The sequence below is a fragment of the Aythya fuligula genome, chromosome 2 (assembly GCF_009819795.1).
Source record: "Aythya fuligula isolate bAytFul2 chromosome 2, bAytFul2.pri, whole genome shotgun sequence".
NCBI lineage: Eukaryota > Metazoa > Chordata > Aves > Anseriformes > Anatidae > Aythya > Aythya fuligula.
The window spans coordinates 104,629,498-104,656,767 of NC_045560.1; the positions used below are offsets into that span (position 1 = coordinate 104,629,498).

General features: G+C 40.7%; 1 protein-coding gene across 2 annotated transcripts in view; it reads left to right on the plus strand.

Moving 5' to 3' along the window:
• Positions 1 to 9,411: 9,411 nt before the first annotated feature.
• The window catches only part of PTPN2 (protein tyrosine phosphatase non-receptor type 2), a 30,776-nt gene continuing 12,917 nt past the window's right edge, over positions 9,412 to 27,270 (plus strand). For both annotated transcript variants that reach the window (XM_032181361.1, XM_032181360.1), the window contains exons 1-5: positions 9,412 to 9,547; positions 11,912 to 12,002; positions 19,651 to 19,751; positions 20,439 to 20,537; positions 21,685 to 21,822. In XM_032181361.1, coding sequence (XP_032037252.1) covers positions 9,479 to 9,547; positions 11,912 to 12,002; positions 19,651 to 19,751; positions 20,439 to 20,537; positions 21,685 to 21,822 — 498 coding nt within the window. In that variant the 5' untranslated portion in view covers positions 9,412 to 9,478. The remainder of the gene's footprint in view (positions 9,548 to 11,911; positions 12,003 to 19,650; positions 19,752 to 20,438; positions 20,538 to 21,684; positions 21,823 to 27,270) is intronic.

Here is a 27,270-nt window from a genome sequence, read left to right on the forward strand (position 1 = left end):
ACTGTCTTTTACATTTGGCATTTAACAAAAGAATACTCCTTGAGGCCGTTTCCATGTGTCTAAAAGTAAGTGCTTATACAATCACAATCGGAAGACTAAATTAAATTTTGTGTTCCGGGGCTAACAGGAACCCCAGCCAGGGCAGGTGCTTGTGCACATTAGACTTGGGGAAATAAAACTGAAAGGGTAACATGAAAGGGCATAGCCAAGGTTCTCAAACTGTCAGAAGATGCTTTCATTTCTTCTTATGTAGAAGAGACCCTGCCTCTCTCAGATTTCCAATTTCCACGTAGTGTATGGGTAGAGTACGGAATGGTTTTATAATCACCTGTTTATCAATATCATACGTTTCATATAGCTTTTAGAACATTGTGAAATGACTGCAGGCATAACTAGGTGGAGTTTGTTTAACTGGGACACAGTTAAATACGTATCAGCAAATGTGAGCTGGACAGTGATGGAATCATTTTCTAGCGAGACCACCATTAGGCAAAGCTAAACCGATCTGTTGAGGAACGTTTCAGACTCCAGTAGAGAGAACATCGAAAGGCCTAGAGGCCTGCTAAACACTCTTCTTCCCTCTGATGTTTCAGAAAGCAAAGAGGATGAAGCAAAGAAGTTTGCCACCCAAACTGCAGAATTAGGTTAGACAGATCTATGTAGGCCTGTAGATAGCCTGTTTCATTTTTTAAAATGTGCTCACCATGTGGCTTTCACTGAAAGCAGTTTAGAACTTATTGTGACAATAATTGTTCATTGTTTCCGAAGCATTTGAAATATCTGGATTGAGAGCATGCAATGAAAACCCAGACAGGATTCCAGGGGAACCATACTTTAGCTGCTAAAAGACACATAACTGCAGAAGCTAATTTTCCATTCATTGGAAATTTTGAAAACGTTTCACTTCATGCACTTAAGGCTTCAATTCCCACCACCCCCTCCAGTCAAATTCTCACTAACAACTATGCTGCTTTACAGTCAGCTACAAAAATGTGTTCCCTTTGACGAGGAACTGTATGGTGGTTTTATACTCATCTCTGACCACTCCATTCATCCTGTCTCAACATGGAGTTGCTGTTAAATCAGAATCATAACAGGGAGAGATTTGCAACAGGAATTGCTACGATGACAGGTTATCCAAGGGACCAATCATTAAATGCAGCGAAGAATTTATATAATTTTAAATTGCTGCATAAAGTTTATGGTCATGGTTCTTGTTTGTATCTTTTCAATTAAATTATTTCTAAACTTCACTCTTGCAAGACAAAAATGAGGTCTGCACATTGTTAAGTCTATTTTCTGCAGACTTGTACTAATTAGCATGGTTGGCTGGCCTTTCAGGAATAAGGGATGTTTGTGCTGTGACAGACATATAAAATGAAAACTCTAGGCACATGGCAAAACAAACAGAGTCCAAAGCTAAGAGAGCACCCACCATATGAACACACTGAAAAGAGCTCTTGAGTATTTTAAGATACATTTGCATCATGACTTTAAAATAATGGCACTTCGAACATTCCCACACAGCTCTATTGTGGAGGCTTAATAGCAACTGCTGAGCAGTGAATACTCTTTTCAGCAAAGTCGAGATAAGTGATGCTAATTACCAGCAATTGCTTCCTGCCCAGGGTAACTCATATTCCACGTTTTGGAGAAGACAGTGTATGCCTAACAGATAGAGCTGACAAAATATATTCAACATTTCACAAAAATTATCTGTTTTAGAACAAGCTGAGATGCAATTCTTTCAGATTTGTGCATCCTTCGTGAGTGGCTGATATACTGTCCCCAAGTACTATGTGTAACTTTTGAGCCTAACAAACCACGAGGGACATCTCAAATACACGGAGAGTTCACAGCGCATTGCAGTGCTCTGTGGGAGGGTTGCAGGCAGAGATGGTTATATACACAAATACTATTCACAGAGTATAAGCATGCACACTAAATGCTGAATAAAAGTGTTTTGTGCATGGAGTTTACCTACCCACTGCCTCTTGAATTAAACAGATTAGTCAAACATGAAAATATTATTTCCATTTTCCCCCAACAGTGCTATATCCTAATGTCAAAAGAGTTAAACTTCAACGAGTTAATCATGCAGTTAAGGGCAAGCTAGTGTATCTGCCCAATTTTTTACAGAAATATTTAAAAATATTGGGAAAAATATAATCTAGCATTTGGTAATTCCATTTGGTAATTCCAGCTAATTTAATTTCCATCACATCTGGTAATGCTTGGAAGTTTAAAATGTATACATACATGTAATTTACGTTACAAAACAATTTGATAAAATGATGCGTGTATAAGTTTCCAACTAGAGTAATCAGGGGTTATAATTTGCAGCATAGATTTCAGTAATTATTGAACCTATTAATGACTCACTCCTCTGTATGGACAGAGCACTCCCAGATACTTCCTCTCACAGCAAAGTGAGAGAAGGGGAAGTTTTACCTTTTATATGCCCTGAGAGCCATATGTAATTATGTTGTATCAGCACAATCGTTGCATTATTTCACTGAACCCTCCTTCCCAAGGTATTCAGAATTTATTCCACTTGCTGTGACAGGTTGGTGTAAATTCTACACTCATGTTGCACACTGTTATTCGTATTTGACAGCAGATTTAGCAGCAACAACTAATGCAGTTACCTCCCTCATCCTACTTTCCTGAAGCTCTAGAAATGAAATGGGAATTATCCTTACACTTTGTATGGGACCAAGAAATACTAGCATCACTGGATCGGCAATGTTACCCAGAGGAAACCCCTAGAACCAAGCTTGCACATGTAGCAGTTTCACAAATAAGGCATCTCATTTCTTCTTTCACCACCGCTGCTGTCATATTTACTCATTATATGGTACTCATAGGGCAAAATATACTCTGAATCTAGAAATTAGGTTGTCCATTTTTAAGTTCTCACAACACTGTGTGTAAGGTATTACCTATGTGTTGAGAAGCAATGCAAAAATGGGAGTTTACTGATTATGATATGCAGCAGAAATGTTAATCTAACAACTTGCTGGGGCACGCAGGTAGGGGCCTGTGGCTTTCATATATCCTAACCCTCTCCTCACAGAATCACTTTCAAGAACCTCATCACAACATTCAACAAAATATTCTTTCCTAATCAGGAAAAACAAAGGGCAAAACTTTGGGTGGTCTTGCTTGGACACAGAAAAAAAAATAATTATCTTTTACTTGACGTCCCACCTTTCCTGTTCAGTGCTTAGGAGGGGCTGGTAAAGAAGTGAACAGCCACCTTGGTGAATGATCAATTTCAAGTGAATTGAGCTTCCAAAATGAGCATAATATAAATATAAAAAATATAAAACTTTAATAGTACTTGTTTTTTGTCTTTTCATAGCACTGTTCCATTACTGCAAGTCTGTGTTGAATAAATGCATTATTTCACATTTAACTATTGAGAGGAATCTGACTCTAGTGATCTAACACACAGTCAAGACATTTCTCATATAAAAGGGTGACAAAATAAACTAAATGGTGCAGTAGGACACCTTAATGAACATTTTTCTTTGTGACAAGTTACTTCCAGTGCATGTAGTTCGTCTGGCACTAAAGGAGTTGCCGTGTTCTGTTTGAGAAATGGTGGCACGAGTTTATGAAAAAGAGAAGGACGTCTTTTGTGAGCTGGTGATATCCCTTCATGTGTGGAGAAACAGTGGGGAAAAGATCTACAATTCAAAAGAACCACAGATTTCATATGCACGTTTTGATACTGAACAGATGCCGCACCAGGTGCTTTTCTCCCCAGGTTATTAATTCCAGTAAGTGCAGCATCATGACTAGAACTGCTGGAGCTCTTCCCTGGCTAAAATAAGGCATTAAAGGCCTCGATGGCATTCCAACTGGAAAACTTGTGTTATGGACTCTTCTTTCAGTACATTTTACCCAGCTTTTCTTTTCTTTGAGGAAACAAATTGGTTTGGCAGTTACAGCAATTTATATGCCATAAGGAGATGAATCACAAGTTTTAAATGCCTGGACCAAAGAAAATATAGCACATGTTCAGAGACTGTAATATGCTTGTTATCCCAACCAGATTTTTTTAAGACTTCATAATTCGGTAATTACTTCAAAGCCATTGTTCTTAGACACAAACACATTATCAAAATAAGGAGGAAAGATAAGTTTTACATGCACTACTGATTTGCTTTCATTAGGATATCATACTGCCTGACAAACCAACAATTTCATTACAGTTCTTCGCCACCTATGGGCAAAATCCATTTTCCACCTTACTTTCTGATTGACTTTGAGAGCAAGAAGAGAGGTACGTCAGTTATTACAGTCCTGCCTTGCGAAGTAAATATAGTTAAGCAAATTCTTATCTAGCGTTCCACAATCCTTATGAGACCCGGTGTCTTTATGCACTGACAGGCACGAACACCTTGCTCTATATAGCATACTAAACGACATCCCAGCAGGCAAAAACTCTCCACACATTCATGGAAGCCTGCCACTGAAACAGTGACTCAGAGAACGTGGCTCCTACAGGGCTGCTGATTATCTCAATAGGATGAGCTTATACGGGAAACTGTATGAAATCAGATGTATTAAAGCCTACTTAAGAACAGACAAATACATCACAATCTTGCATAGATCTACCTTTGCTAGCACAGGAAGGGCAGAATTAATTATTGTAATATATGTTGAAGGCTCACTACCACATGGTAGATTTAAGTTTCCATGAAATTGGTAACAAGATTTTTAAAATAATTATTAGGTAGCAGTAAAAGAAATTCCTTTCCTGTTATTGGTACTGCAAGTTGTCTAATGCAGTAACATAAATTACAAAATGGATTACTATCCTAAATCACATTGCCAAAATTACTTTTATGACTTTATTTCAAACTATTAAAAATAAAAATAAAATAAAAAATAAAAATAAAAATAAAAGCAAACACAATTTGCAAACTTTTACACCCACAAAACCAGGCATAATTGCTATGTTCAGATGCCAGGAAACCCAAAGAAAACCTGGAACAAAGAATTGAGAACACAGATTTACAACAGAAGCATTTACCGACACTCCTCATTACAAACTTCTTCTGCCAAAACATCATTTTCTTACAAGACTTGTCCTAGCAAATAACAGTGGTATGAGTTGTGCATTGCAACCTTTTCAGCTATAATTCAGAGAATGCCCTTAGTTGTGTAATTTGGGAAATAAGCTCAAATGCAGATGAAAATATCAAACATGGAAGCCACTATAATGCAGAATGTAGACAAGTTAGAAGATCATTAGGAAATTATGAGAGAATGTGACTTGAAGACTCACTAGCAAGGCAACATAATGCTGTTTCCAAAACTGCAGTTCAATTGCCTCTTTACCCTTTATACAGTAATGGAAAGTCATGCTTTGGAGCAACAACTGTGAGGTCAGAAGTGGTTTTAAAATGGAAGAGGCCTGTGCAATCTGTGGAGGAAATACTTTTAAACTCTGATAAACTAGTGGTCTTCAAGCAATTTCAAGTCTGTAAACTTTTATTGTGTAGCCTTTATGCCAGCTTTAGGCAGTTTCTATAGGTGACAATCCAGTTTCTTCTCAAGCCGTTTAAAGAGGCTTTAGTTAACAGCACCAAAGATCAGGTACAACTTTTCAGATGTTAATTTAATGATCTTCTAACCAGTAATGTGGAATGACATTGAGCCACCCTGGACACTCGCTGCCTTAGATTTCCTCACTTGGACACTATGATTTCAATAAATATCATTATAGCTGGGGTGTGAAAAGGAAAGAGGAACAGAAGATTGACTAGAATATACAAACCAGCCCCAGCAAGCAAGATCCCTTCTGCAAACAAGACAAATAACAACTTCAAGTCACCTTTCTCTTGGCAACTGATTATTCTGCTCTCCCTATGGCCATACCCCACTCCCTGTGCATTGACTCGCAGACATTAGGTTTTGTGTCTGACTGTACACCCCAGCTTATATTGCTGGAAGGGCTGCTTCACAGAGCCACAGCAGAGGCTGAGGTGTTTCTGCCCATCGAACAGCCTGGCTGGCTGCCTTTTCAGCTAGTGAGTGCCTACTCACTCATGACAGCACATCTGCCTGTTGCAATTTCCTTATCACGCTTCACAATTATTTCAGCTTTACCACAGGAGTCCAGGAGTCCATAGGACATTGGATTGTTCTGTTCAGCTTCTGCTACTCCCTAGCAGATCCCAAAAGAGTGTCCAGCCCTTCTGGGTTTCCAGTCCCACCCCCTTCTTGGGGAGAGGGAGCATCCTCTTTTCCTTTAGGCCATGGACTATAAAACTTAAACCAGGAATGACGTACTCTCATGCTCTTACGCTACATAGCAAGCTTAAACACATTGCAGCTTTATTCCTTAGCAGCTAACATTGACATGGAGTAAATCTGTGAATAAAATCTTATCAGGGAAGAATTTGTTCTTCTACTACTAATATCCAAAACAGTTCTAAGAAAAGCAGCACAAAACAGATCATTTCCAATAAGTGATACTTAGGTAATTTCCAGTGAATGATCCAAAAAATGGACATGTGGAGTCCATTCCAGATTGGTACTAAACTTAATTGTTGTACCAAGGTCACTGGACAAATATTTTGAGTTAACTTGATTGGTCTTTTCCATTCAGATGCGCAAGAGCATCAAAAACAATTCTGAGATCAGAACTGCTGTGGATACCAACTGCCTTGGGCAGATGATATGTCAGCACAGCAAGGGGCTTCTCAATTTATCAGACATTTTAAGAAGGAAACATTACATTAATTACGTGTTTGTGTTTATACTAAGACAGAAAACTCTAATACACCACACATTCCAGCAACTCCATTATCCTGTTTTGCGTATGTCTCACGCTGACTCAAGGGTTTAAGAGTTTATATAGCAGTTTGTCTGCTAGTACAGAGCTGGAGTATGCTATTGGCAACAGAGTAAATAAAGTTGTTTAATGAGTGGAGATGGGTTATGTTGTATATCCAGTTTTCCTCCAAAGACCATTATGAGTCCTGGGCCTACCCTGGGCTCAGTTCCCAAAGAAACAAAACAAAACAAAACAAAACAAAACAAAAAACAAAAGCAGAACTGGTACAATATTTTCAGATTTGCCGTAAAAAAAAAAAAAAAAAAAAAAAATCAAAGCACAAACAATAGCAATTTCTCCAAAAGTCCCTGGTTTACCAATTACTGTTCCTCTATGCCAGATAGACATGACAATTAATAAACTTTTATTTTTACATAAGCTGCCTCTAGGCACTGATCTGCCTACAGATTCGAAGCATACCTGATACCGCAGCCCCTCTCTCCTTATATCAGCTGCATTGCTTTCCCAGTATGAACTGGGTGAACCACCTGGTGGGTGAGGGAAAGCCTGTTGACGTAGTCTACGTAGACTTCAGCAAGGCCTTTGATAAGGTCTCACAGCATGCTCTGGAAGAAGCTGGCAGCCCATGGCTTGGACAGGCACACTCTTTGCTGGGTTAAAAACTGGCTGGATGGCCTGGCCCAGAGAGTGGTGGTGAACGGAGTGAAATCCAGCTGGTGACCGGTCACCAGTGCTGTTCCCCAGGAGTCAGTGTTGGGGCCCATCCTCTTTAATATCTTTATTGATGACTTGGATGAGGGAATTGACTGCACCCTCAGTACGTTTGCAGATGACACCAAGCTGGGGGGAAGTGTCGATCTGCCAGAGGGTAGGAAGGCCCTGCAGAAGGACCTGGACAGGATGGGTCAATGGGCAGAGGCCAGTGCATTGAAGTTCAACGTGGCTAAGTGCTGGGTCCTGCACTTTGGCCACAACAACTCCATGTAGCGCTGCAGGCTTGGGGCACAGTAGCTGGAAAGCTGTGCAGAGGAAAGGGATCTGGGGATGCTGATTGATGCTTGCCTGAACAGGAGGCAGCAGTGTGCCCAGGTGGCCAAGAAGGCCAACATGCCTGGCTTGCATCAGGAACAGTGTGGCCAGCAGGACCAGGGAGGTGATCGTCCTCCTGTACTCTGCTCTGGTGAGGCCACACCTCAAATACTGTGTTCAGTTTTGGGCCCCCCAGTACAAGAAGGACACTGAGGCCCTGGAGTGTGTCCATAGAAGGGCTACAAAGCTGATGAAGGGCCTGGAGCACAAGTCCTGTGAGGAGCAGCTGAGGGAACTGGGATTGTTTCCTGTGGAGAAAAGGAGGCTCAGGGGAAAGACCTCATTGCTCTCTACAGCTACCTGAAAGGAAGCTGTGGGGAGCTGGGGGTTCGCCTCTTCTCGCAGATAAGTAGTGATAGGGTTGGAGGTAATGGACTCAAGTTGTGCCGGGGAAGTTCAGATTCAAAATGAGGAGACATTTCTTCTCAGAAAGAGCAGTCAGGCATTAGAGCAGGTTTTCCAGGGAGGTAGTGGCATCACCGTCCCTGGGGGCGTTTAAGGAACGGTTGGTTTTTAGGAGTCTACATCCCCAAATATCACAAGACAAATACAAGCTTCTAACATGCATTACGGCTGCTAATTAGAAGAGCAGAATACAGATTGATGTGTATATGTATCCAAACTACATTTCTCCTGCACCCTTCTCAAAATACACCAATGTCTCAACAGCTGGCTCAGCTGATGCAGGGTGCTCCTTGAATGATAAGACCTGAACACCGGCTCAGTGAGGCAGGACATCTTCTCACACTCCACATGCAGCGACCTCCACATCTCCTCTGGCCTTTGCGCGACAATAAAGAGGAAGTATCGTGTCACTGGGCAACATCGCTGGCTGTTCTTTGGACTGCCAGCAACTGGGCTTCCTTTAGGGGTGACCCGTGTCAGGGGGCTTCGTGGGTATCATGGGGGCGCCTGCGGCATGGAGGTAGCAGAAAAAGGAGCCCATGGTTCGGTAACACCACACGCACAGAGCACTCAGCACGCTGCTGTCCAGAGAAACAGACCGAGACCAGCGAGGAAGTTTTGGTTTCGCTTCTTTATTACAACTCTTTTCTATTTTCGCTTCTTTATTAAAATTCGCTCCTTGGAAGATGGCTTCTATCTACCCACTTACTGCCTTACACCTCCCGCAAGAAGCCACCCCCCGGCCCACAGCGCCCGCAGCGCCCTCCCCTCAGCGCCCCGCCCGCCCCGCGCCGCCATTAGCGCTTGGCGGCGTGTCCCGGGGGACGGGGCTACGCACCGAAAGGGGGCGTGGCTAACAGCAAGCGGGCGTGGCTTCAGGGAGAGGGGCGTGGCTAGCGGGCTGGGCGGGCAGAAGGGGCAGCGGCGGGCGGCGGTTGGGCGCGAGGCGGCGGGGGCGGGGCCTCGGGAGGGGCGGCGCATGCGCGCTGCGGCGGCGGGCCCGGCTGCGAGCCTATGTGCGCGGGCAGCGGCGGCGGCGGGGCGGAGCGGAGCGCGCTCGGCCGCTCCCCGGGGGTGGGCAGCTCGGCGGCCGCCGGGCCAGCTGGCGCTCCGGCCGCTCCCCCTAACGCCGCCACCGGCACCGCTACCGGCAGCAGCAGCGGCAGCGCCATGTCCGCCGCCATCGAGCGGGAGTTCCAGGAGATCGACGCCACGAACGACTGGCAGGCGCGATACCTGGTGAGCGCGGCGCGGGGAGGTTAAAGGAGGGGAGAGGGGAGGGGGGGGCACGGGGAGGGGGCCGCTCGCCGCCGGGCTGCTCCCTCCGGGCCGCCCGGGAGCGCTGAGGCAGCGCTGAGGCAGCGGGCCGCGCGCAGCCGTTGCGCCGCCGCCGCCGCGCGTGCGCGCCGCGTGAGGGAGGGGGCGCCGGGTGCGTGTGCGCATGCGCGGCGGACGGAGTGGAGTGAAGTGAAGTGAAGGGGGGGGGGGAGCGGAGCGCCGTGTGGTGATCGGGGGGGGGGGGGAGCAGCTCCCCACAGCAGGGCGAGGAGGAAAAGAAGCAAAAAGTGTTCTATTTATTTATTTATTTATTTTTAAATCGCACGTAAATCTCTCACGACGTGGTTTTCACGCCGGCTTCCCATTCGGGAAGGCCGTTTGTTTGCCTGTGGTGTCGTCACACAGCAAGCATCCTTGCGGGAGGTGTACGTTCTCCGAAGGAAAAAAAAAAATAAAATAAAATAAAATTCGGGTGTTAGGAGATTTTATTCATCCTACCGAAAACCTGCGTTTGCCCTGCAGTGCTGTGAATTTGCCAGGGCTTGTGGTGAAACCCTGTAAAGCTGGGAGTGTTCATGCTGACTCTTGGAGTTCCCGTCCAGTCCGATAAGTGACTGAATAAATAATGCAATTTCTCATATTTATTTTTCCTACGTATGTTTTTTCTCGTGTAATACTACACCTGGCGCCTGGCTGGTTTCTCTCGGCTGTGGCAGCTGGGTTGTGTGTGGGGAAACTGATTTCAGAACTCGTCATTAAACTTCCACAGTTTTACTTCTCTTTAGCAAGCCCCATCGCTGCAGTAATGTTTCAAACGGTTTTATTTTTTCTTGAAGAAATAACGCCCATTTCTGGGCACAGAGGATGGCAATTCTTTTTAAAGCAAAGTATGTTGCATTCTGCTATGGAGTAATTAAACAAAAATTATCCTGGGAGAATTTGGTAGTGAATGGCTGCCATCTATTCAGTGTGTGTGTAGCTGCTCCCAAAACTTGTAAGCCATGTAAACTAGAGGAGAACACAAACTCCATTGTGCTGTACCAAAATAAAAATTTTGTTTTTTTGTAGTAGATGAAGTAATTTATTTTTTTTAATACAGTTGAGTGTTAATGCTTGACAGTTGCTGCTCTACGTTGTGGTTGAGGTTCTTCATAGGCTGTTTTTGCACATAATCATGGCATACAGCAGGCACTAAAAAAATGGAGTTTTACCTATATTAGATTTCCACTAGAAAAGAGTCATTTCCACAACAAAGAAGTCCTCTATTGTTTAGTTTGTTATCTGGAAGAATCTTGACTACTTAGGAAGTTTGAGAAGCCCTTCTTTGTGGTAGCGGAAGCATAGAGAAGACTGAAGAATGTTTAGTTGTCTTTGGGACATAATGATCACATACAGCAACGTCATCTAAAAACAAACAAAAAAAAATCAAATATTGTTAATCTTATGTAAAGTGTCTGCTGAGGTGACATCAGTACAGAGATATAAAGACATAGTACGGTTCATTGGGGGCTGCTTGTCAATAGCACTTCAGCTGTGCTTTCATGGTTGTAAATCTGTACTTAGTTCCAAGTTGTGGAAGAGACACTGTCACTAGAGGCAAAAAAAACACTCAACATTGAGAATATGTGAGAAGTATTACTCCTTGAAACACTGTGTAAGTGAGTCTGTTTGATGGTCTTCCAAACACTGATTATCAAAAGGTTTGCGTTAATGCCTGGGAGGAAGCAGGCTGTGATTTCACATTGATGCAACTTGGTATTTGTGAGCCTAAAACTGTTCTTTCATATTGGATCGTGTCTAATTACAGCTATTAGGGATGAACTGTCAAATGACCTGTAATAATTTGCTGGTTATTAATGAGTTTATGGCTGCAGTTAACTAGTTCAGTTACCTTTGTAACTGAACTTTGTTTACTCTGCCAGTTGGTGTAAAGGAGCTAGAGCTATACTGCTGTTAGCTCCATCTGACTCGTATTTCTGTAGGAGATAACATGCAAATCCAAGGTAAACCCTGGGCATAATCCCCACTGTTCTCCCCTTTGTTCCTGCTGTATCAGTTGCTTACCAAATTGTGCGTGTGCAAGTCTGTCATGTTAGCCAAGTGTAAAAAGATCTAAGTGGCAGTGGCATGGCCAAGAATAATGCATGTTTTCTGAGGGAAAGTAGTGTTAGCTGTAATAAAAGTTCATTTAAAAATGTTAATATCTGTATTAATAAGTGTGATTAAGTAAATAAGATCAAAAGCTTTGTGACTGCATGTGGAGAACACTAGCCTTACTCTGCTTAGTGTCTATATAAGTAAATTGTATTTTTTTGTCTTTTAAAGGAAATTCGACATAAATCCAGTGACTACCCTCATAGAGTTGCAAAATACCCAGAAAACAGAAATCGAAACAGATATAGAGATGTTAGTCCATGTAAGTATCTTCTCCATGTTTTCTGCAGTAAACTTTTCAGACTCTTTACTTACCCCTTCAAACACCGTAGCAAATGCAGCCTTGTGGTCCTTGTAGGTTTTATATTATGTTTGTTTTTGTAGGCATGTGTCCTCTGATAAATGTGTTTTTTTCTTAATGAAACAAATAACAAAAGGGAGAAAAAGCTGAAGGTTAAACTCACAGTACTGCCTGGAGAACGGGAAGATTGTAAACCATAGTTGTTAGTATATAGGTAAACGTTTCTGAGCTGTAAAGCAATTCGTATTTTAAAGATGTTTTTTCTTATAAGGAAGTCATTTAATAGTGCTTTATCTGACAAGAAAAATATCGGAACATCGACATCTGTTGAGCATGGAGATTAAGTTAATAAGTCCTTACTAACACAAACAATTTATTTTAAGACTTTTTTAAGACTGTGTAGATGGCTCTGCTTGTTTGTGTGGAGAAATGCCATTGGATTTCTACTTTCGCTTTAAAATTGACTTGAGATTTGGTTATTTTGTTCTGTTCAAAGTATGTGTGTAACGATTTTCCATAATTTTCTCAGTGCAAGCAGATATGTTACATAGTGCTTGGTACTTTACTAACTGACAAAAATTGGTCTTTGTGACATAATGGTCTTGTATCTCAGCTGAAAACAACTTTTTTTTTTTTTTTACTTATTTGCTATTGAAGTGGTGTGGACTTTTTTAAACAACGTTTACTTGAAAAAATGTTAATCCAGAACCCTTATAAGAAGACACATGAGCAAAACATTACCAATATGTAATTATAGCTGGAGAAAGCTATCATAAACCACTTCCAAAAGGAATATGAAAAAAATGTAGCGTGACCTTAATTTTTCTACAAAATATTGAGGTTGGAACAGGCTAAATGTTTGTGTGTCCTTTTCACACTAAGCTTCCCAGAGCAGCAAAACCTCTTGTTACTGGATCTAGAATTTTTGAAGGGCTGCTGATGTATTTGGGGATTTTTGTGTGAGAGCCTAATGTGAATACCTATTGTAAGATTTGGAGAAGTGCTGAACTCCTTGTTTCCAGTTGAAAGTTGTGGTAATAGCGTGTGCACGGCACTTCTCAAAATCATACAGAAAGGGTCTCGAACTGAGTCATGCTGGTCAGAGAGCAGTGCTGCGTGCTGATTGTTAGGCTGCTGCCAGGATCCTGACTGGCACGGTGTATTCCCACCTAACGGATCCAGTCTGGCTTAACGCTGAATCTAAGTAGCACATGACCGTGAAACTGAACCTTGATACCATACACAGCCCCTTTGCTGTGTCTGCGTGGCATTTCCCACTACCGTCCTGTCTGTGAAGCGTGCGTCTCTGAGGAGGATGCTTTATGTTTGCTGAGCTTGGTTAGCTTCTGCTGTGTGCTCAGCCCGATACGCCTCTGCTAGGCATTAGCTGACCCGTGCAGAGGGTCTCCGTTTTGCTCTCTTGCTAGAACACAGCATTAGCTTCTTAACCTGTGATGAAATAGAAACAGAAAGTGAATGAAACATAATCTATACCTACACAGAGGCAGGGGTTCTTAAGAAGAGGAGGCAGGAAATCGGTTTTGAACCCATGAGACCCAAAGTCTATTCCTGTGTCCATTACACAAGTTCTGTCACAGAAGTTGTATTAATGTATCTGCCATTTCTGCCATCCATGTATTTCATTTCTTTTATACAACTGCAGAGAGAATGGCAGCTTGCTTTTAAAGTATTCTTTTTTTTTCTTGTTCACGGTATGCCTTTTACAATAGTGAAGAGCACTCAACACTTCTGTCATGGCAAAGCCTGCTTCTGGAGTGCTTGTTTAGCCAGAATGAAATTTTGTGACTGTATTGATCCATGGACTCTGTCTCTTTGCTGTTACACAGATAAAACCTAGTCCTGAAGTAGTAGCTGAATTCGGGATGGTATTGAAGTAATTACATGCTAGTTGACTGGAAGTACAACATGATGAGCTTGATGAAACATGTCTCAGTTTTTAGCATACATGAAAGAACAGAGGCTTGAACTGGACTGCCAAAGGAGGCCCACAGGGCTGGGCACCAGTAGCAAGGCTGTGTGAGGAGAACACAACAATTGTCTCTGAGACAATGGTAGGAGTTGGCAGGAGAAAGAGACCTGGAAGGGAACATACGATAAATAACCTTCCAAGACACCAGGACCAAAACTGCAAAGCAGCTGGGGTAGAAGCTGTGTGGTTAGGCTGCTGTGAAGAGCCCATCTAGTCATGGTGCACGTATGGAAGGAACCGGCCTTGCAGAAATGTTAGGAGACTCAGTCTTGCACAACCTAACATTCTGGTCCTTCACTTCATAAACTTTACTGCTATTTAAGTGTTTAAATGCAATAGTGGTGCTAACGTGCCATCTCTCATACCTAAAGGCCTTCAGAGCTAGTAGTTCATACGCCAGCTAATTAAATAAGCATATTATAAGACAGACACAACTTTGATGAAAATGTTTTATGCCTCTACAGCCATGAGAAAAAGGTTTGTTTGTGTAGCAGTCAAGCAAGTCTAAAATCCCAGGTGGTACATCTGTAGGAGGAAATGCAAAGATAACTGTCTTCCGGAAAATGTGTTAACTACAAGTGCAGGAAAAAATGCTTTGGTTTGATTTGCCCTATTTCAACTATAACATACAGGGCAAGTGTGTTAAAACTAATTTGTATGGTGCATCCATTTCTAGGTGGAAGTTTATTTCTGTTAGCTGTATAAAGCTAGTTGTCTGCCTATTACAACCAGTTGAGTTTTTACAGTCTCCTGTTCGTAGTTATAGGTGTCCAGTTTTGTTGGCTAAAGAGCCGCTGTGTGTAAGTTTAGTTGCATAAAAGCCCTCAAGAGTGATCGCCTAGCCAAAAAAACAGTAGTCATGCTGTTTGGTGTTAGTGTAGAACAGGGAGAGCAATATCTTGGCTATGTAGCAGTATTGAAACAGGAAGTTAATCTGAAATAGGTTTGGTTTGACAGCCAGTCATTTCCTGACAGATGAAACCATTTCTCAGAAAACATTGTTCAGAGGAAAATAACTTGTGAGGCTATTATTTTTTTTTATTGATACTGTTATTGGAACTCTAAGAATTCTGTTACTGCTTTCCTTATAAATTTTATCTCTAATCTCAAAGGGGTCGAATGGCTCAGATTGACTGTAAATACCCTTGGAGATCTGCTTGTGGTGTTCCCAGATTTAGGGTCAGGGGTCAGATCTCCTGGATAAAATTTGCAGGATATCTTTTCTCCTTCTTTTGGAGGGTAGATAGGGGATGGCATAAATAAATTTTACTTTCAGCCTTCCTTTGTAATGGCATGTGTAACCCAGTTTCTTAGGTCTTCTGAACTTTTTCACCAAGTAAATCATGTTACTGTTGGAGGTTAAGAGGTTGTGATTTCCCTGAGGCTGGTGGTAGACTTTGTGTTGGACCTTTCAACCACGGGCTTATGGTACTCAAAGAATCTCTGCCAGGGAGAGAGGAATGTGGAGAGTATCGTGCTGTACAGGGAGCAGACTCGGAGTTGATGTGCTTGGTCTTGCACTTAATGGTGATTAATCATCATCGCAAAATGTTCCCTTTCTGTCCTGCGCTGAGAACAGGGTGATGTTCTGTCCAAAATAAGCCTACGCGCTTCTTGTTGTCCGTATTAGAAGCTGGCATCAATGATTTTTTCATGATCGAACGATTGTGTAGAACATCTTGTTACCAGAAGCATGGCATAAATAAACCCCAAGTGTTGCTTTTGGAGATATTTCTTAGTCTGGGGTGGGGGGATAGCGGAGTTTCCTGGCACATCCTGATCTAAACTTCAGAATAGAGTAGTCCAGCTGGGAGGGACCTTCAGGGATCATCCAGTCCAACTGCCTGACCTCCTCAGGGCTAGCCAAAAGTTAGTGTGTTATTAAGCACATTGTCCAAATATCTCTTAACACTGACAGGCCTGGGGCATCAAGCACCTCGCTAGGAAGCCTGTTCCGTGAGGGTGGTCAAACAGCGGTAAAAAAAAAAACTTATCCTAATGTCCAGTCTGAACCTGCTCTGGTTCAGATGTAGTTTGCTGTTTGTTTCTCTTGGTTTTACTTGAAAAGTACCAGGATCCTGAGCTGTAGTTAGGGATGTGCTGCAATGTGAATACATTTCAGCCGTGGGCTAGCCTTGACTGCTGCATCATGATGGCATTTGTTGTGTGCAGCCAGCGGCAGGGCGGGGGGCAGCCACCTCACCTTTCCTTTGCCTTAGGCTCCCTCTGAAACTGGATCTGTCTGAAGCTTGTGAGTGTATGTCCGGTGACAGCAGTGAAGTCGGGATCACCTGGCAGCTCGGGTAGACTGGATTTAGACTAGTGAAATGAAGGGGTTTGCTGGTAGGTGGGAAAGGGTCAGGCTGGGCCACTGGGGTGGCTTATTGCTCGTGACTGCGTTTAATCCCCTAAGCAGCATTTCACCCTCCTTTGTTGCAAATAGCACCGTATTTGGCAAGCAAGAGCCGGCTCTCGGACAGAAGATCATTTTGAAGTTACGCAGCGGTTTCACTTCTAGAAATGCAGTTGTTTTCGAATAAAAACCTTTCATTAACCGACTGCAAGAACTGTATCATGTGAAATGCCAAACGTTCCTAGCTCAGTTTCAACTGGAGATGGCATTTTGCTTTTAGCAGAGAGTGTGCAGATGGACGCGTGATGTGAAATCTTGGTCTTTTATGAGACGCAGGGCGTGCTGTCAGTGATAAGAGGGACAGGGTTTCACCTGAAGTGGGTAATAAGAGTTCCCTTATCTCAGACGGGGGAGGGGGGAGTGCGGCAATAGTTTTCTTATTGCAGGAGTCAGAATGAGAATCATTTTTAGGGTTTCCACTTCCTTTTCAGACTGTGTTGAAATAGGGAAATTAACGCCTCAGAAAATGAGTGCTGTATTTTAGCTGTTGTGGGCATGGCAACATTTAAAGATAAATCTCGTAGATTAGATTTAAGATATGTTTATCGTTCATATAAATCAGAAGTACTTTGTAACTGGAAATGACTTACATATGGGAAATCTGTTACAGCTAATTCACTATCAAAAGTTGGCTTGCTTCTTTTAATTCAGAAGAGCAAGCCAAGGCTTGAATGAGGTTTCTAGGTCATTGTGTCCTTTAGGAACCTTTTTCCCTTGAAAGGGAAATCAATATTTGCTAGTGGCTTTCTTCATCCTCTGGGTACACCGCTGTATTTGGAAGAGCGCCTCTGTTTTGGCTGGGAAGGAGGGAGGGAGGGTGTCTGTGCACAGAACTAGTTGTGGGTTTCCTTAAACTTTTCAAACTTATTTGTAATGTTTACAAAGCAGAACCTAAAAGAGGGAAAAAGTAGGGTCAAAAACGTGTGCAAGCATTGCAGCGTGAAACCTCGTTAGGGCCTCAGCAGTTATCTCCTGGCAGTAGTACAGCAGCTGCTGCTGGGTGATTAAACTGTTAACAGGGCTGGCTTACGTCACCTTTCCGAGAACACTAGTACCGGTATGTGTGATTTACTATAACAAGATCTTAAGTTTTTCCTGTTGGCAGATGGCATGTAATATTTACAAAGGTCTTGGTTTCTCTCCAGCAGAAACATTTCAGATAAAGTGATACATGAAAGGAAAAAGTAACACTTCAATTTCCAGAGAAAATAGTGCAAGAGGACATATTTTACTTAAGACAGTAGATTTAAGACATGTTTTTGCCTTTGATAATGCTTTTTACTTCATACAGATGCATCGTAAATTCTTTTAAGACTCCTGAGAGTTAAGATGGTGTTGCCTTTCAGCTGGAATGCTAATGAAAACAGACTAACCCAGTAGCTTTCTCATACTTTTGTATTAAAAATAGCTTTTCAGCACACTTTTATCCTCTGTGTGCATATGACTGCATATAAAAGCTAGCAGCTAAAGGAGGTATAATGACTCCAAACCTTACTCCTGGGGTGTGCATGGTGGCTTTAAGAAATTAAAGGTTATCCATATCCAAAGAGTAAGTAATAAAAAAGTTACAACGGGGCTCGTAAAAGGGCCTGTGTATAGCTTGGTATCCCCTCTGACAGTTGCCAGTGGCAGATAGCTGAGTATAAAAGCAGATCAAGGCATAGTAAATGTATTTTTTCCAGGTTTCCAAAAATTTGGAAATTGTTTATAGAATAATATGAGCAATCCACAGAACAAGAGGCTAATTCAGTAACTGTTCCCTGATTCCCCACAGCTTTTTGCCTACTGAGGGTCACATTCACGGATTTCTTCTTACGTAAGCCTTGTGCTGTATAGCCTGGCAGTAGCACAGGGGATTGATCTGATTTAACTAGCGTGGCTGTACAGAATGTGGTAATTAGGAGGTGCTTGCCCAAAGCTCATGGATTTTGTGCGTTTCATAAGATACTTCTCAAAAGGAAGTCAGGGTTTTGGTGTGGCTATCTTTCAGTGAGGGTATGGGAGAGGAAAAGGGGGGCTGACATTTTGACAGCAGCTGTGACGTAAAGCTGCTTTCCTGGGTGAGTTTTGGGGGTTGCACCAGGTGAATGTAGGTGGAAAAACTGGCATTGCACCCAGATTCACTCAGCTCTGGCAGTTGCTTTGTGGAATATCTTTCTGAATTTTGCTGAAGTAACTTTTTTTTTTTTTTTTTTTTTTTTTTAAACCCTGCTCTTATAAGCGGCCTGTGTAGGTGGTTGAGCTTCACAGGGTTCGCAGTCAGTTGGACGATACACAGTTATGGACAAATATTAAATGAAAGATGCTGTTTATTTAATGGAGTCTGATAAGTGGCTGACAAAGGATTATTTACTGTGAACAAGTCTGATTACCAAAATGCCTCCCAGAGGGTGATAAATTGGACTGAAAAGTGCTAAAAAAAAAAAAAAAAAAAAAAAACAAAAAAAAACAATCACAGTGATTTTTTGTTGTGGTATTTTTGTATGGCAGTCTGATCTTTCTTGTGTTAATATTAAACTTTTATAAGCAGTCCTTTGACTGCTTCCCTGCCCTCTAAATAGGGGAATTTTCTGTCCTGTCTCTGCAATCGTGGGAAAGGTAGAAAACGTGTAATTAGATTAGGCTTTGTTTAATTGGAAGATTTGTTAAATAGGTACATCTTTGCCTGTGCCACTTTCTTAGTGTTTCTAATTTTCAATTGTGTTAAACAATAAATTATAAGGACAATTAAGTTCAACAAAGCTTGGTTTGTATTACTGCAAGTAGATTATTTTTTTTTTTTTTAAGCTATGTCAGTTTATGATTCTACCTTGGCCTGTGAAGTTTTAGTTCACTGAAGATCTTGGCATTCTAAACTTCAAGCATGCAGTAAAGTGATCTGGTGTAATACGAGAGAATGTTGCCTGTTGTGGGTTATCGTGCTGTTATATTAAGGAAATACAGCTGTTGAGGGATGGATGTGAGCTGTTTTGGTGTGCGCCAAGGGGTTATTTCATTTTGGCGAGTTGGTTTTAGAGAAAAATGGGTATTCCAGTTACTACTCTGTGTTGGAATGCTGAGGGGAGAATAAGATGGGTACGGTTACATTTGTCATTTGGTTATTACTGAAGAATTTATTTTCTAATTGCTTGTCAGACCTAAGCTTGTCTGTTAGTGTATTCATCAATAGGATGCATCATTAATTCTTAAGTTTCTTCTAATTTTAGATGATCACAGTCGAGTAAAACTGCAGAACACAGAAAATGACTATATCAATGCAAGCCTAGTGGTCATAGAAGAAGCCCAGAGATACTATATTTTAACACAGGTAAGCCATACCAATTAGTAAGCAGAATGGGGATTGAAAACATGGGAGAGATGGATTTGTGTGGAAGTAACTTACATTTGGAGGATTCTTTGTCACTGGATATATACCTCATACTAACTGCCTGTTTGATCTAGCTGTTAACTCATTTTATATTTTAATAAAAATGTAAAAGAGAATATTCAAGTATACATGTATATAGTTAACTATGCATAAAGCTTTTCAAGTATTTCTTGCTGTTCTGTTCTTCAGGAAGTAGGATTTTATACTTCTATACTTTTAAATGTAAACATGAATTTTGAAATAAGGTGTAGAAGTATTTAGTTTTATACTTTTATACTTCCACTTCTTAAAAGTGTAAAAGTATAAAAACAACTTCTACCCCCTACTTCTTGTTCTCTTCTTCTCTCTCTCTCTGCAGTATCTTTTCTTCTAACTGCATAACAGTGTTGCTGCCCAAATTAAAACATTCCTTCCCGGAATTTTTACTGTTTTCTTTAAACTTCAAAGACTTGGATTATTTGGGCAGTATGGTTACTTTCCTGCATGTCTTTTCTGTCATTTTGTTGATATTTTGTTTAAACTTTTCTAACAGAGGCTTTTTCTTGTTTGACACAGCGACATGTTAACCATGTTCGAACTCTGCTTTACCTATGCATTCTCTGACATGTTGTTCTCTTTGCCACACAGGGTCCACTGCCTAATACATGCTGTCATTTTTGGTTAATGGTATGGCAACAAAAAACCAAAGCAGTTGTCATGCTGAACAGGATTGTTGAAAAAGAATCGGTAAGTGGTGTTAGACATTTTACATATGTGGCTCACTTTACAACTTAACTTTAATATAGTTGAACTTTTTGGTATGTTAAAAGAATCAACAAACTTTGACATTGGTGCAATATTTACTATACCATTAAAGAAGTGATGGAGCTAAGACACAAAATTCATTTCAGTAGAAACATCACCTAATAAATTTACATCCAGGTGAGAGTAAGGTGTTGAGAAAGGAGAGGGTAGAGACAGAAGTAAGATGGAGTAGAAGCAGTGTAATATCTTCTAAATATCTATCTTAGATTATTTCTTTTGAATCCAGTAGAGCGGTGTCGTTTTTATACAGTAAACAACAAGTGTTTGTAGCAGTGGAGGCGAGCTGCTGCCACTGACCATTTTGACAACTGGTCTAATTATTTTTGATTCTTTACAACTGATGGTACATGTGCAGAATATATCATTTTTCTGTTACTACATAGTTTTTCTACTAATGTGCTGAAAACCACTATAAATTTTAATTATAAATACATGTCACTTTGATTTAATCTTTTTTTTTCCAGAATGGATTTGTTAGCAAAAAGGATTTGACTAGTCCATAAAAAGTCCTTTTTTTTTTTTTTTTTTTCCTAAGGAAAAGATTTCCTGTGGTAAGCTTGAGTGCAGGGCAGGAGGAGTAAAGGACAAGGAACAGTTTTGCATTGTTTATTAATTCTTTGGTTTTGCTAGAACCTTCCAGTTTTCAGCCAGACGTGGGAAAATTGGCACAATGTGTTGCATCACGTCTGTCAATGTGCAGATGTCCATGTTGGAAGTGCAGGGGAAAAACGTTGCAACAGCTGAGTATAGATCTCTGTCCACTGTAGAGAACTAGGTAGAAAGAGTGGGGAGAGTGAGAATTAAGGTATGTCTCCAAACATGCCAGAACTGAGATGAAAGAAAAGCTGGAATGCATAACAGCACTTGAAACAGTCGTCATAATTTGGCTGTAAACATGATGTGGTTTGAGAATTCCTCTAACTAGGAGCAGATCATATGTACTTGAGTTTACTGTGTTATATGACAGGATCTCAGAATCCGCTAATGTGAGGCCCAAGGTGCTAAGATGCTTAACCAGATTTTTTTTCCTTGTTTTTTTTTTTTTTTTTTTTTTTTTTTAATAACTTAGGTGAAATGTGCACAGTACTGGCCAACAAAAGAAGAGGATGTTATGACATTTAGTGAAACAGGTTTCCGTGTGAGGCTAGTATCAGAAGACGTCAAATCCTATTACACAGTGCATCTACTTCAATTAGAAAATATCAACGTAAGCTTTTCTCAGTCTGTATATTGCATATTCCTGGCCTTAAATATATAATGAAAGCTATTAAGCATACTGTCACTGCAGGTTTGATCAAGCTTTTACACTAAAAATTGTAATGCATTTTGTTTCTGATAATGTTGAAGATGTAAGTGTGTCATATAAGCAAGTGAGCAAACACCAGTCTATGTGTTAGGAGATAACGCCTTCAGCATTTTTCTATACTTCTGTTTTCCATTTGACAGTACCATTTAGCATGTTGAATTGTAATTGATGGTAGCGGTGATCCTAAGAGGAGCTGTAAGAAATACCCTAAAAGGAGGAACCTAGGATTTGCAGTTTCTGATTTCTTTTGACTACCAAAAATCATACTCAGTAATTCATGGGTTTTTAATGGGACTATAATTTACCACGTAATTTCAGTCCAGCTAACTAAGTTTGGGGGTTGGGGGGGAATTAGCACCTGTAGATAGGTAACTTTATCTCCTCTTGCTTACCTCCCCTTTTGCTCCACAGGACCAACCATCCTTTTCTCTTAAAAATTAAGCACTTTGACAATTTAATCAAGTTAAGCACAAAAAAATTGTTCCTGGCCTGAGCTTGGGTTGGAATTTGCTGCTTCTGTTTCAGAGCTGAAGACAGGATTGAAGAGCTTGTCTGTTTGTTCCAGCTATGTCTTGTAAGATATTCTCTCTCCCTATAAACCTTGCCTTATATTAATTGAAAGTGATCATATGGCAAGTTTTATTCAAGGTTGTCTTGTCAGTGGATTTGGGAAAGGAAAGCTTGAAGATATCTTTTTGCATGTTGTTTTATACAACTAAATCTCGACATAATTAATTGAAATTATTTGAATTACAGTAACTAATAATGGCACTTTGAAGTAAATACCATTTGTTCATTTGAAACCTCCCTCACGAGATCAACATGATAAAACTTGGCATGTTGTTCCTTGATCTATTCGATGTACGAAGATCTTTATGCAATTCTGTCCTCCTGAGTTGGAGCATTTCTGTCTAGTTGTTGGTTTATTAACAGCAAATACTAAGAAAAGAGGAATAGTGCTTGCAAGATAGCATCTGAGAAAGAATAACTCTCCTTTTCCAAAAAGTGAGACAAGTTTTCCTAATTGCCAAAAAGGCTTTTTGGTTGAATTATTTGGCTGACATTGGCCTGTAGTCTTGGACTTCCTGTTTTTAAAGGATACAATTTTCATGATATATGTCATAACATTAGTTGGAAAATGCAAAAATCACACGAGGAAAGGCCCAACTTATGCTGTAGGTGATGTTTTGATTAAAAGCTTTTCAGCACTTAAATTGCTGGGTTTACTTTGGACTGTTAATGCAGGCCCATCAGTGTTGTATAGACATTCTTCTATGTCATTTAACTCACTGTTACACATACTTGGCAAATGTATTGTACTGAATATTTATTTTTTTAATACCCCAGTGCTCCTATAACCTCCATGAATATTAATTCCAAATAATATGGAAATATTTTGTATATAAAACAGCTAAAAGAAGTAAAACATACTTGGTTACTCAAGCGGGAAAAATGCATAATTCCCAGAATAACACTGCAAATGTTAAGTGAAGCCTTTTGTAAAAAGTTGATAAGTTTTCAGTAAAAACTAGTGGGAATCTGGTATTTGCAGTGACTTGAAACGTGAGCTTAACTATGTTTATGCAACTTACTCTGGAGGGTGCTTTTGTGGGGACAGAATAGTAAACCATCGAGCCACTTGATGCCTGGAATATAAGATGAGTCACAAATAAAATTCTGCACGGACTTCCAAGAATACTTAAGCAATGTTAGCATTTCCATGAAAATACAGAGAACTGAAATTGTCTTTACAATGTAGCCATTATGATCTCAAGTAATTTATTTGTATTACGACAAGAAATCTCTCTAATAGACAAGCAAAATAAATATGTATGAAAAAGCGTTTCATGTTCTTACCACTAAAACAAAACCTCTGACTATATACGCTTTTTATTTACTTATTGTTAAAGAGCAGTTAGAAATAGTGGTGGGCTTGGGGGTGGGGTTTGTTTTTTAGGATTAGGTCATGACATTTGGCAGTTGGATTTGTTTAGATCTGGTCTAGGCAAATGTTTGTTTTTGCTGTTGTGGCTGGGATTGCCCCAGAAAAATAGAAGAGATTGTTTATTGATGGTTTTCCAAAAGTTTTGAAAATATTCTAATGTGCTTTGTTTTGCTTGTGATTGTTGCAGAGCTTCCTTATTATTTGCCTGAGCTGATCTGTGTTTTAGAATATAGAAAGGCAGCTTCTGATTTCTACCGTGGTGTGCTGCGTGTCCTCCATCGCTTTGTTTGTGTCAGATGCCTTCTGAAAGTTAACCACTGCTTTCTGCTGTGAGTGTGCACAGTCGCAGCTCTCCTTGAGGGAAGACTGAATGTGAAGGCTTGTGCAAACCCTTTCCTACGTTGGAAAATTGGGAGAGAGGAAAATACAGTGCTTTTATTAAAAATCTGTAATCGTTTACTCGAGAAACTGTTGCCTGTCTGCAACTTGAAGTGAAGTCTTCAAGTGCACTGGAGAATGTTATAGGTGTTTTTGAGAGCCTTTTTTTAAATCTGTAAAATCATCTTACTGGATAAGAGGAAAACTTGTATTTCCAGTAACTTCTGGTGTGGTAGCCAGGTACTGTGGAGAAGGATGCAGTGTGATTTGCCTGTGGAGTATAGCATACCAAATGCTGGTGAGCAAAAAGGGACTGGGTTGGTACTGGGGAATATGGGGGAGCTATGGAAGAGCAAAGGGGCCTCAGTATTTAAGGGAAGCTGGAGATGGGCTGGGTGTGGAAATGAAGCAGTGGAAAGGAATTAAAATTGCTAGTGGGACCTAGATGAGAGTCTCAGGCTGGATTCCTAGAAACAGGAGCAAATACGAGTACAGCTGGAGAGGTTTGCAAAGAAGATAGTTGCTGGAAGAGAAAGGACTGGAAGAAGTAAACTACATTTGTTGCAACACTGGTGGTAGGAGACCTTAGAGAAAGGTCTGTTGTAATAAATTCCGGGTGGAATCGTGCGTCTTCTGCAAATAGCAAACAGTTGGAGGAGAAAAAAGGAAGTAGCAAAATGGATTCGGAACACAGCACAAAGCCTCTGTGTGTCTGTTGTTGTCAGGTGGAGGTGACATAAGACTCCTTTGTGACCCTCTCTGACTGGTGCTTCCTGGTTGTTCATCCGCAGGATCCTGCGGTGTGGCTCAAGAAGATAAGATTAGAATTGCTGTTGATTTCCAATATCCAAAACTTTAAATGTACTGAGAAGGCATTTTGCTTCTGGAGCAAACTAATGGTAGGCGATGTTCTGGTATCTCGTGGCATATGGAAGTGTGTGTACGTGGATATACACATAAAATCAGAAATTCCTTCAAATCACTGTAGCAATTACATATGTACATACATATACAGCCACAACAACAAAAAATTGTATGTAATTGCTGTTGTGGCTGTATATGTATGTACATATGTAATTGCTACAGTGATTTGAAGGAATTTCTGAAATATGGCGTACACTTGCTTTTACACTTGTGAGAAGCTCTCATATCACTTTCACAAATTGCAGGAGGGATTAGTTCTGCTTCTCGTGACCACAGAAAGAAGACTGGGATGTTAGGAAAAGTACTTGACACTGAAGGCATCAACTTCTTTTAAGCATTTTCATCGTATTTCACTCCTTTTCATACTCTCAGATGACTGAACAACCTGAAGTTGTTCTGAGACTTTTGTACCCTTTTTGTTTTTGGACGGTTTGACACTCACTGTAAAAAGATTGTGATAAGGCTCATTTTGTTGTGAGTTCATCCGATTGCATTATATCATTTTTCTGCTCGAGTCCTTGTGTAGATGTTTGCTTGTATTGCGACGCTGCTGCTGGTGTTGCCAGCAGTCAGTGGAGAACCTGTGCAGTGTGGTGATAACTTTCCAAGTTAACCAGTTCTAGCAGTGGTAGTTACTGGCTGTAAGCTTATCTCAGTATTTCATGAAATTTTCTCTGGAATGCTTTGACGCTTATTGAAGTTGTCTGTTTTAATACTGTCCCATAATTTTTCTAGGAGTTTGTCAAGTAGCTGGTCTTACAGAATAAATCCTGCAAGAATATGTTGTAGTCACTGTAGATAAGCTGGTTCTCAGTTGTCAAGCAGAAGAGCGTTCTCTGCATGTAAAAATTTATCCTATTTATAGATCTGGTAAATTTATACTGCCTGTCTGAATCTTGAAGCCCGGCTTTTTTCTTTAAAATAATATCTGGCTTCTTGGTAACATTTTAAATAGAAGTGGTTGTTCCTGAAATTGAATTTCTGTTGGTCAACAATTGTGAATCTTCAGCAAGCCAAACCTTCTCTCTCTAGAGTCTTGCACAAATTCATGTAAGTGATACCTGTGGTGCAAGCTAGCCACATCGCCTAGTAACAGGGGGAGCTCTCTAAGAAAGAATGGTACAGATAGTCACATAAAGACAGGATTTCAGTTGTACAGCTTGACTGCCAAGCACCACTTGAAAGAGTTTTTCTGTCTGAGAGAAAATGTGGGAGGTTTGAAATAGTCAAATGTGATTTGGCTGTACTGCAAGTTCAAAGAACACCAGCCAGTTTCAGTGCTCTGAAATCGGAATTGCAAAGGAAGATGAAGAGACTAGATATTTTTAAATGAGCTGAAGCAAAGGAAAATTGTGAAAGGGATAAAGGTGGTTTTTTTTTTTTTTTTTTTTTGTTTTTTTTTTTAAGGGATAAAGTAGTATGGAGAAAAAGAAAAAAAAATAATTCTGTGGGCCAGAGCTGTATGAGATGTACAGCAGCAGTTAGATCCTTCCTTTAGGCACACCTGTTCTCAGATTAGTAGTGTATGTGCAGGGTGGTGCTTGGGCATGTGCATGAAGCCCTGCTGTGTTTTTTTTGTTTTGTTTTAGGATGAGGATACACCTAGTGCTTGATACAGTCTAGGATTTAAAAAAAACAACACATCACCTGTATTTTTAATAGATAAGCGATGGTTTTGTTATCTTGAGGTGTAAGGGAGGCTTTGTATTTAAAAATCCTCGGGGGGGAGTATTAATTGCCACTTTCAGGATCATGTAGATTCAGAAGAAACAAAACTTCTCTTTACCTAATACATACGTTTACCTCCTCTCCCTGGTTTTCCTTTCTTTTGTTTGTAAATCAATGCAGTATTTTTCTTAGAAATGAAAGAAATCGTGTAGCATCTTCTTTAAGATTTTATCATTTCCAGACTTCTTACGAAGAATATACCTCCTTCATGATGCTTAAAAAAATCAGCCATTTCAGTTCATAAGTGAGCTTACTCGCTAGTTCAAAACCTAGATACAGAAGACCAGTAATATAATCGCAGCAGAAAACACAAACTTTTAGAAATACTTCCTTTCAGACAAATAAGAAAGAGAAATCACCACTTTATTTACGCA